Genomic DNA, 11,640 nt, shown 5'->3' on the forward strand with positions numbered 1-11,640 from the left:
GAAAATGCCAAGAATTACCCTATATAAAGTTTTCCTTGAAAAATTCTTCTTTTTTCTGAATCTGACAATGGGTGCCTCAAAATGTTGTTGAATTTAGGTAATCTGCTTATTTTGCTTTATTTCTTTGCTTAATAGGGGCTGTTCTGCCCAATAGGGACACATCAGTGCATTTTTAAAGCTTTTTTGTTAACATTATAAGATTTTAAGCCTTTATATATATTATATATATATATATATATATATATATATATATATATATAAAATTGTCATGATTTGAGATTCCGTCAATTTTTCAAATACTAAGAATGATCTATCTTTTATTATTTTGACTGACTTTTTTTGCTTGATTTGGTAGATGTTTATGCTAATAATGTATTTTTCTCCTGCTTCTAATTTTTGTTGCTTAGACATTGGTCACAGCTCAAATTACTCATATCTACACTACGGCGCCATCGGAAATCTTTGTCACAAAATCAGTCAATACGCACTTTCTCTTACGCAGTTTTTATACAGCACCAGCTTGCGTTTCGCTGCTTGCCCGATAATTTCCCCTAGCACGCATACAGCGTTGAATAATATTGTCTCAAATTATTTCCTACTGTTTTTCACAAAGTGTTACAGAAATCGCATTCTATAAAGAGCGCAGAAGTGAAAAAGTTTGACAAGTTTTGAATTTTTATACGTGTTGTGATTCAAAAACAGTAATAGTTTTATTTATTTACAGCAACTTTTTTTAATACTGGCTATCCAAATTTAAATCTATACGAAACGTTTTTAAAAATTCCGTGAACGGTTTTAATCAACCAATAACTTTAAAAGTTTGTACTGTACACTTTTAATCAATTTGATCTTGAATTGAACTGAAGGTCAATTATTTTTATAACAAATAGAAAACAATTAATTTATTTATCGATCGTATACTATGGATCATCGGCCATATCATCATTATAACAATTCGTGGAAACAGCGCTTGGCTAGATTACTGTTCCGACCCAAATCTAGAGGTGAGGGGAATTTCGTGAAGACATGACTCTGTGCTGGTATGTCCCAATTGGCACTAATAAAAGACGGTAAACTCATTTCGATTAGTAAGCAAAATCGGTTGAATAATCTCAATACCTTGGCGGGAGAAATAAGGATTTTACTTACACTTTTATGTTAACCACCTTTGGGTAGTTATAACCCGGGTTGAGCTGGCATGTAATTTTCATCGGTGGCTCATAGTTCCGGGGTGCCCATCATACAACTTTTTCCTTGATTTCATACAAGGTCATATATGATCCCCGGTAATCATACAAGGTCATATATGACTTTTATGATATCCTGGTAATCATACAAGTTTCATACAAAAAATAAAAATAGTTGTAAACCACTCTAACCAACGATGAATCAATGATGTATTGCGACATTAAGGAATTGACAATGTCGCCCGTATGTATTATGAAAGGAAAATCGATCCAAGCGATATTGGTATTAAGGCAAATAAACTTTGGTGCGAAATTCGATATCCTTAAATGCGCCATTTCGTACCTAGCGACGTTCCGTACTGGAGTTAGCGTTTAATTTACTTGAGCATCGCATTCGCTCATCTGAATTTGTTTGAGTAATTCGCTTTAAACTTTTCTGCCCTCTAAGATATTGCAAAACCTCCAATTGTAAAATTCAATTAGAATTTTAAAATTATAAGCAAACCAAGCATGGTATGAAAATTGTGAAAAAATTGCACATAATTTTGGAAATCATATAAAGCAAGTTTAGAGCTCTGTTTGTTGATTAGGATCCTTTGTTCACTTTTTCATCCCACTGGACACGAATTCCTTGTGAGTCTAGAACAAAACTCAGGTTAGGAAAGCTGACAAAATTTCAAAACTTAGGTTTGAGAATAAAAATTGCATACAGTTTCCAGTTGGTGCCCAGCGGCATCGCGCTTCTCGAATCGTGTCTAAAACAACAAATGCTGACTTACGAAAACTAACCAAACATCTACAGTTCAACAAATTTGTGGATTTCAAAAATTACAGAGCCAAAATTAGGCCAAAAATGTTAAAAATGTCAAAAATTACTCCAAGTCCTGAACTTCAAATACTAAGATCAAAATAACAGCTGACCTAAAATCTGTACAGGATATAGTTAGTAATAGTAAAAAAAGGGTGTTAATATTATTCTCATAGGAGTTTATAGGTGAAAAATTGGGAGTTTAAATTAACAAATGACTCTTCTATATAAAAAGGCGCATACTACAAACATATATGCTTTTTTCGGATAAGATGTTGATGCAAAGTCTAAATATGGAACTAACCCCCTCTACCCTCGAGTCCCTTCCTAGTGAGTCAGCCTTCTCTGTCCTGAATGCACTCTGGTGTCTGTAGAAAGTGCCTGGTACCACTTCACTGCTAGTCCCACTCATTGTAGCCACTGGAAGACCTCCTGACAGGATCTGTTGTTCCTCAATTTGTTCACACGATGAAGACATGTTGTTTTGATTTCTTACTTGCGCTAAAAGTTGAACAGGTTTCACGGATTGGGTTGGGCTTTGAAGTTGCTGTGTTTGAATGTTAATGGATCTAAGAACGAACCCGAGCATTTATATACCCTGCACCTGCATTGTTTAAGTGGAGTGTTTGAATATTATATTTGAAGGTTCCATTGTTCGGTATCATTGTTTTCCAACTAAATTTAGACAGATAATTCAATTAGCACTCGGTTTTCTAATTTGGAAAATTGCGTCAGACATCGCTATCCAATAGTTTTATTTTATTTAAAACCAATTCATTTAACCTCCCATATTCTAACATCGCGGGTTGCCACATCTTAATAGACATACAAAGATTATATATGATGTCATACGCATCATGCGCTATTTCTTTGTACGATCCGTTTTATGACTGCTGGGGAATCATCAAGGATTCTGTATGATTAATGCGACAACATATAAGATTCCTGTACTTTATACATTATCAAATACGTTTATGACTGTTGTATAATAACAAGGGTAGAAAGAAATGATATCGCATTCCTAAATCGATAACTTCTGCCATTAAATTTTCAGCCTGAAATCGTTCACCAAAACCCTTCCCAAAACCGAATCTTTTATCTTGAGTATTGTCCCTCATAAGCTTATAAACTGCTTTTGATGTCCATCGTACGTCACATCAAATTAATAAACCAAAAATTATTTTTTAAATATTTTATAGACGTTTACTCTTTTTCCATTTTTTTAAATGAGAACAGTTTTTAGATTGATTCTATTTCCTTCTACTCAGTTGTTTTCCTTTTCCGTAATCTTGGCCCAATTTAGTTCTTTCCAGATTAATTTGTTTTATTATCTCCTGCCGAACGAATTTGTTTTTTTTTCGGGACGACTTAGCAGCACCAGTTATTTCTGAATTTTTTGTAATGCCTTTTTAATAACTTTGCCTGTTTAATATTTTACGGTTCAATGTTGCATAAACACAAGCAAAGTGATTTATCTGCAACAAAAATTAAATTATGTCTTTTTGCTGTGATTGAGCTATGACCTCGATATTTGCCTAGGAGTTTCGAGAGATGTCAAATGTCATTTTTCCTTTATTTCAATTTTTCTTTAAATTCATTTTTCCCGTCAAAATTGGATGAAAAATACGCATATAGATCTTCGAAGCTCTCGTGAATACTTTTGAGACGAAACGTTCTCCCCGGATAAACTTTCTTAGTAACCATACTTACATCATTGAGGTTTCCATATCCGATCACTTATTTAACGTTTTTTCAAAACAGAAATAACTCCTTTGATTTTGTTCAAGCTTTAAATTATTAACTTAAGCATTTTTAATTAATTTTTAGTAGAGCATGGTAAACTTTATATAGCAGTTTTTTTCATTGATATAACAAAGTCTAATGGCTCTGCCACAAAGCACCTTTAAAAGCTTGCAGAACCCCAATAGTAAGTCTCAATTAGAATTTCATGTTTCCAAGCAAATTAAGTCTGATATGAAAATTGTAGAGCAAACCTTTAAATAATGTTTTAATCATGAAAAAAATTAAAACTGTGTGATCTGTGACATTCATTGTTCATTTTACCATCTTGTTTCATAAAATTTTTGTTTGTGGTTAAAACAATATGACGAATAAAAACTGAATATATCGCAAAGATAGATTTTCAAAGAGAAATTCATTAAAAGCTTCTAACTTGCACTCAGAGGCGCTGAGGTTCTCTAATTGCGTCGTAAACAGCAAACTGGGTTTGAAAAGTTCATCGTAGATCGGGAGGTCAACAAATCCTATCTTGTCAAATTTTTCTGGGAAGTCAATAGGACTAAGTTTCTTTTAAAATTACCGTAAACTACAAATTTAACTTAGTTTTTCAGAAAAACTAACAGAAAAAGCGTTCATCAAACATAAACAGAGACGATCTAACAAATAAACAATTTAATCTTGCTTAAAGTATCGGAAGATCCCACTTACCTGGGTCACCAATCATGCAACTTCTTTGATTTCATACTAGGTCGTATATGTTTCTTAGTAATCGTACTAGATCATATATCATTTTTAGTAATCATAATAGTTCATATATGATTCGTGTGGTTGCTTAGTAGTGATACAAAGATCTTATATAATTTCTCGGAAATAATACAAATGTCATACAAAAATTTTGAAAGCCAAAAAATGCATAACTTTCATTCATGCTCATATGTATTAGATGAAACATTGTGCGATGTCAAAAATTCCTGTACAATGGAGTCAAACGGCACTTATATCTAATAAATTATATGTTCAGTTCTGAATTGACTATTTGGGTGCACTAAAACGATAAATTTGAATTTGATAGGTAATCAGAAAAAAGTTTCAAATTTAGCTGCAAAATTTATATCGCATTGTTCTAACAGTAAGCATTTATAGCTATAAACTTGCTTCAGAGAATATGAAACTTTAGTCATTTGGATAGACTTGTTCTTTTCTTTAGCACCAAATGTAATGCCATATGTAATGCACTGCAGGGTCTTTTGACGGACCTCAAAGTGATGCCGGGGAATCACATAGGTAATGCTTTATCGATATAAATGATAAGATATAATCAATGAAAAAAGATGTATGATTCGTGGCAATCATACTAGGATCATATATAAATTCTTAGTAATCATACAAGGATCGTATATTATTCCCTTTACTTCATACTAGGATTGTCCTAAGAAATCATTTGTGGACAGTATGAAGTCATATGATCCTTGTTTGAAATCAAAGAAACTTCAATCCGGGTAATCACAAAAAACAAGCACACATCTGTGCTCCAAAAATTGATTCCCTGGCCTGGCCCATCAATAAAATATAAAAAGTACAAAAAATGACTGAGTTGGCGAACTTTCAGTTAAGTTTAACCAAATTTTGTTGAATATTATTTTTTTAAAAGTTGACATAATCGGTACTTCACAACAAAACGAGATACCAAAATTCCCATTGTTTCACAAGTTAACCACTGAAACTTTGGGATCTTAAGTTTACGAGGTTCAAATTTTTTGAGGATACCTCCAATTATAGCTGGCTTCAAAGATCCATAAATCGCAACTGGTAAGCTACAAAAGTCGTAACCTGTATAAAGAAATTAAAAAGTAGTTTGTTTTGTATAAATACAGCTTTTGTGATTATTTCATTGTATTTATCTTTTTTTCAAAAAGAGGTTCTTGTTAAGATTTTACGATTGAATTATTTTTTCCACAACAAAACAGGTTATCATTTTCTTGTAATAGAAGTTATTTTTCTTAGGATGCTTGCATTAAGAACATCAGAAATCAATCAATATTTAATTGGTATCTTCAAATTGTCCAGTATTTTGGACCGTTTCGAACTGTAGCCAATAGATTTTCCCATTTAAATGCTATGAAATAGCTAAATTCATGCTCAGTGCACTTCGACTCTGAGTGTGTTTTTGAAATCAATTTGACATTAAAAATGAAGGATTGAGAGGAGATTGGTACTAAAATGGTGGCCACTTTGACCAGCTTAGGCTTTAAGGATAATATTGCCACGGGGTTCATGGAAATAAAAATTATTGTCAACATAGGGATGAAAATGTCAATTCAACAGCCAAAAAATGCGGAAATTGACCTAGACAGTTAAAAAGAGAGCAGTCTCTAAAAGAACACAAGAAAAAAAACAAGTCAGTGTATTTCTATAACTAATTTCACATGATCTCAATTACCAATTTTCCAAATCTTCAAAAACAAAACGCTTTAAACGTGCTACAACGTTGAGACATAAGCGAACGTTTCAAAAATACTGGAAAAAAATTGAAGGTCAAACTTCTCACTATAACATGTGGATGAGTTTGAAGAAAATGGACCAAAAATGCAACTAATAGACAATAAAGTATAAAGGTTAGATTTCAACATATAAGATACGGATAAGTTTCGAAGAATGGACGAATGCAGTAAAAACAGTTATATTCACATGTGCATACTGATGCTCTTTTCAAAACAATTTTTTTAAAAGTTCGTCTACGCAAACTTTTCTGCTAAAATTTATAATAATGGGCACCTTAATAATCATTAATGTAAGCAAAAAACCAATAACGGCAAATATGAGGGGTCGGAACTGACTGTGCAAACGCACAGATTCACGAACTTCCTGGGTTATTCTAATAAGCTGCGCCATAGTGGTTATTATTTTGGTTTGGTATCATGGAAACCATCACGATAAAGAAACCAATTTCTTCTCTCGAAATTTGCCATCTTTTGAAATCATTCCCAGCTTCGAGTACGATTCCGAACTCCACTCGAAAAGTCGCCCTTCGCTACTTGATGGATGTTTCCACATATTTCTGGATGTTGGTGCAAATTTTGGAATCACAACGCGGAAATTGTTCGAGCCGCAATTATACCCCGGCGCCAATTTTTCAAAACTTTTTGATAAAGTTTTCGGACCGTTTGAAGAACGAAAACAGAAATTAAGGTCAGATCCAAAGTACGTTTGTGCTGTGGGCTTCGAGCCGAACCCCATGATAGCCCCAATTCTGGAAAATATGGAAAAATCGTACAGAAAATGTGGATGGAATGTTTACTTTTTCAAAAAGACTGCTCTTTTTGACCAGAAAGGAAACATTACATTTTACAAAGGATCTCAAAACTCAAACACTCAAGCACTGGATAGGGTTGGGAATGTTTTCGGGAAAAGTTATTCAAGAACTGTGAATAGCGTGGGCGATGAATCTAGCGTGGCTTCTATCCGTCTGAGTGATTTCATGCGCGATTACGTCATAAATCGTGAACCCAATGAGAGGCAAAGCATGATGGGCGAACAACCCAAAATCTTAATGAAAATGGATACAGAGTCGGCGGAAGTTGAAATATTTTATGATCTCATCATAAATGGTTTAATGACCAAGATAAACTACATGACTGTTGAATATCATCACAAAGCGATTGTGAATGCAGTGAGAGCTCAGCGAAGTCGTAACTTGGAGGCATTTTTGAGCGAATTGACGATATATTGTGCACAGACTAAAAAAGATGGCGGAAAGTACTGTGACTTTGAGGTCCATTCTGAAGAGGATGAGTCATATTTCAAGTCCAAATTTGATTTACCAATATGCGATACTGCTCAGAAGCTTTAATCATCATCATATCAATTGACAAACAATTCCAAAGGAAAATGAGAAATGGTTCCTAACTGGTTATAATTTATTTACTTAAATTGAAACAGATCTAATTACTAAAATGTTGTCAACAATGAGAACTTGTTGAATTTTGCAAGGATAACGAAAGATTGTTGTATTTGGTTGTTTTGTAAGTTTCACTTGTAAGCCAATTTGAAATTTTGGAATGATAATCTTATCCGGAAGATAATCAGATCAGCAGGATGATAATCTTTTCCAGGAATAGTGAATCTAACTGCCAGTCAAAGTTCTCTATTCCACTTTTTATCTTTGTTCCATTTCAACTCCCAAGTAATTATATCGTACTAAAATATTGTACTAATATGCGCTTAAGGGGTCGCAAAAACATGACCTTTAACGCTTTTTGATGGCAGGTGAGCCTCAAGTGGAAGACCTCTCTTGGTAAAAACTCCTGAAGAATAAGTAATCCAAAAAAATAAGGATCTCGATTCAAGATAAGGACGAGGACTTAACTTTCATGGCGAGGACAAAACTATTCAAAAAATTTTACCAGCTCAGTGTACAATTGCTCAAATTTGAAACTTATTCTTTAAAAAAAACGAAAATTATAATTCGAAATATATATATATATATATATATATATATATATAAACATATATATATATATATATATATATATATATATATATATATATATATATATATATGTGTGTGAGTGTGTGTGTGTGTGTATGGTATGTATGGATGCATGTGTGTGTGTGTGTGTGTGTGTGTGTGTGTGTGTAAAATTAACCCAGCTTAGTGGGTGCGTGCTATTTGCAAACTCCAGACAGGTCGTGTTATTTTTACTAAATGATTTACTATGCAATGCCACGTGCTTCGTAACTAGGGTTTCCATAACGTACTGGGGTTACAAACAAAAAGGATCCATATAACAAACGAAAACATCGAATAAAATGAATTGCCTATGCATGTGAAAAAGATCTGTTTAATTTTTTTTGATTTCTCTTTAAATGAAAGAATGAAAAAACAAGGAGGCCCGCTATGTGTTATGGCACATAGTGGTCCGAACTCGTTATCCACAATCTTGTCTCGGTTGTTCGCATGTTGAAGCAGAGATACACTGCCTTGAAAGAGTTATTTACTTTTTAATTTTTTAAACTTTGATGTTTTCTTAAAAAGAACACACGTCTATACAACAAAAGGTTCAAACCAATGTGACAAGATTTCTTTAATTCAGTGAAATGAACACTGAAACAGAAAAAAACGTTAGAGCAGAAGTGAACTCTACTGCAATTTCTCAAGTAGTAGAAAAAAAACAGTTTATCATGTGAATTTAAAGTTATCAAAAAAAAACTGAGCTCCAAAAACAGTATCTATCCCATTTTAAAACTAAACCTTCAATTGTAATGAAACGAGTAAGCAATGCTAAGTAACAAGTGCCCTCTATTTAATTTGCATTGATTTTAAAATCTCAATTTAGGCTTGGCAGTGACTGCAGAAAAAACGAACATCTGCACTCAATATATTGAGATTGCAAAATCTGATCAGTTTCAATTAGAAATTAAGCAAGGTGTATCATGACAAGATCAACCAAAATTGTATTATGTTATGTTTGCCCATGGAGTTTATCAAAGGATCATTCTAACAAAGGGATTATCAGTTCATATGACTAAACATGCAAAAAGAAAAAAGAAAAGGTCCTGAACGAAAGTTTAAATTCATTAGAAGATTTGAAGGAAAACAATTTTTTTTTCAAAAAACTTTTATTAATTTTGAAACAAAATGTAAAAACTAAAGAAGCAAAATGGACGCTTTCAAAAACTTTTTTACGCTCCTTTCGAAAATCAGTTTGATTTTCAGTAACCAAAAGAATCGATAAGTAAATTGTAAGAAACCAAAGTTAACAAAAAGTATTAAATGAGTAAAAACCAAACCGGAGAAATAAAAGTCTCCCAATTTTTAGACAATTAAACCGGCTAGTATTTATATAAGAGAGTAGGAGCCCAAAGAAACGGAAATTTTGGACAAAAACGGTTGAAACTCGAATTTCACTCAATTTTTGAGAATGGGCGTCCAGTCATTTAAATTCGTGACTATGGAATGCAATCTATTAGGCTTTTAAGCAATCTACGGCCAACAATGAGATTTTCCCCTTCTTGGGACTATAATAAACCTACAGAAAGAAATATCTGGAGTCCTCCATTTTCTTACATTTTTGGTTTTGAAACTGAAAAACGAAAAAAATCTCACACAAAAAAGTTCAAAGATTAAAATGAAAAAATAAGATTGTATTCAAAGCAGCTAGAACTTCTTTCATAAGAGAAATTTGACGAAGCAATATTGATTTGCAAATATTTTCACCTGAATTGTTACTATTTTTAAAACAAAGGTCAAAAGCATTCGATGTTTAATGGAAAGAGAAATGTCAGAAACTTCCGATAAACCTCCGTAAATACCAAATGGTCTTGTCATCAATTGGTAAAATTGACAAATCGTGAATCAATTAAAACCGAAAACAGAAAAATGCTAAACCAAATGTAAACGAAACACAATTCATCCATTTTTTTTACCAATTTGAATAACGCCAATTTTAAATTGATAATTAGCTATTAACGTGAAAAAATTATAGATTTAGGTATTTTGTTGTTGTATTCATGAACTAATGAGAATGAATGGAAGAAAGCAAAATATCAAAAACGGCCAAAATTCAAATTTCATCTATATTTTTGAAAACCTTTTGTGCGTTCCCGAAATCAATCAGCTATCAACTGAAGCTTCCTTTATTCCTCTTAATGATAAATTTCGGTACTCATTCGGTGACATAAATGATGAACGAAATCTGTTTTCAAAACTCGAAATTTTAACAAAAATTGTACAAAAACGAATAATTATCATTAACGAAGTAATCAATGCCATAAGATATAAATTGAGAACAATATTTATGTTAATTTAGGGCTCTATAGAGCTCAATGAGACCTCTCACTATTTGGATTCAATAATAAAACAACACATAAAGGAAAAATTGAACAAAAGTCATTAACATCAGTTCCTCGCAGACTTTTTCCAGGAAGCCCATACAATAACCATCAGATTAAATGCATTGCTTTTAGTAGAAGATCAAAACAGAAGTCAAATGACCGCAATAAAAAAACAAAAATATGGCTCTGGCTCAGAGAATCCGAAAATCAAGATCCAAATATTAATCTGTTCTATACTCAAGAACCATGATGAGACAAAGAATAGCCTCAGTACCACTTCAGGGTAACAAAAAGACGAAGTTGTGAAAAATGGTAACATAATTGGCAGAAATAAACAAAAGTTTGTCAAAACATGTCCAAAAATGTGAACAAAATTAATGTAAAACCTAAAATGTTGAAAACAATTCTTAGCCTCGTTAACTCTTTGAAAAGGACAAAATTTTGTGAAAACATTTTGGTTACACATTCTACGCGTGATGAGCTTTGGCGTGAATCACCACTCACAACTCTACGATAGTTAGATCGATTGGTCAAAATTGACCGAACAAAAGAACCCATTAAGAGTATATAGTTCCTCCCCCTCAAGTGAAGTCGGGACAATTAAAAATCTCACCATCTTAACTGAATCGTCCCCGAGACTTATTATATGTTGAAGTATAAATGAAAATTTATATTACAAGATGTATTTTGTTAAACTTATAACCATTGTTGTGATCTTTTTCAGATTTCTGGGCAACATTCATCTTAATTTCTACTGCCTATTGACTGAAAAAAAATTCTTCAAATGGATTTCCTACTTGAAGTGGAACTCAGGTTAAAATGAAGAATTCAGTTAATTTTTCGCGCTTCCTAATTTACATGGATTTGATTAAACTTGACGAAGATCTTGCGGGTCTAACTTCCTAGGCATCGGTGAAAATTGAGAAGTCACTGATGACTATTTACGCATGTATTTTTCTTCACATCACAGTTTAACTGTTCATGCCCTTTCAGTTTTTTTATATACGTTTACATCACAAAAATGACCACTTTTGTTCAGAGGTCAATGCTTGCTTCAAACTTCTATAATAG

At 32.8% G+C, this 11,640-nt stretch overlaps 1 protein-coding gene across 1 annotated transcript; it reads left to right on the top strand.

Annotated features, from left to right (window-relative positions):
- Nucleotides 1-642: 642 nt before the first annotated feature.
- On the top strand, nucleotides 643-7,800 carry LOC142338559 (uncharacterized). Its single transcript, XM_075388350.1, has 2 exons — nucleotides 643-1,004; nucleotides 6,588-7,800. The coding sequence occupies exons 1-2, from the start codon at nucleotides 923-925 to the stop codon at nucleotides 7,583-7,585; spliced, it is 1,080 nt and encodes a 359-aa protein (XP_075244465.1). The 5' UTR covers nucleotides 643-922; the 3' UTR covers nucleotides 7,586-7,800.
- Nucleotides 7,801-11,640: the final 3,840 nt, after the last annotated feature.

This window comes from Convolutriloba macropyga, chromosome 4 (genome assembly GCF_964194025.1).
Source record: "Convolutriloba macropyga chromosome 4, txConMacr16.3, whole genome shotgun sequence".
NCBI classification, from domain to species: domain Eukaryota; kingdom Metazoa; phylum Xenacoelomorpha; order Acoela; family Convolutidae; genus Convolutriloba; species Convolutriloba macropyga.

Bases quoted from the DNA above. Each gene is read 5' to 3' on its own strand.
- LOC142338559 (XM_075388350.1), top strand. From the start codon at position 923: ATGGATCATCGGCCATATCATCATTATAACAATTCGTGGAAACAGCGC. The intron at 1,005-6,587 runs GTGAGGGGAATT...GCAAACGCACAG, and splicing joins GTTCCGACCCAAATCTAGAG to ATTCACGAACTTCCTGGGTT.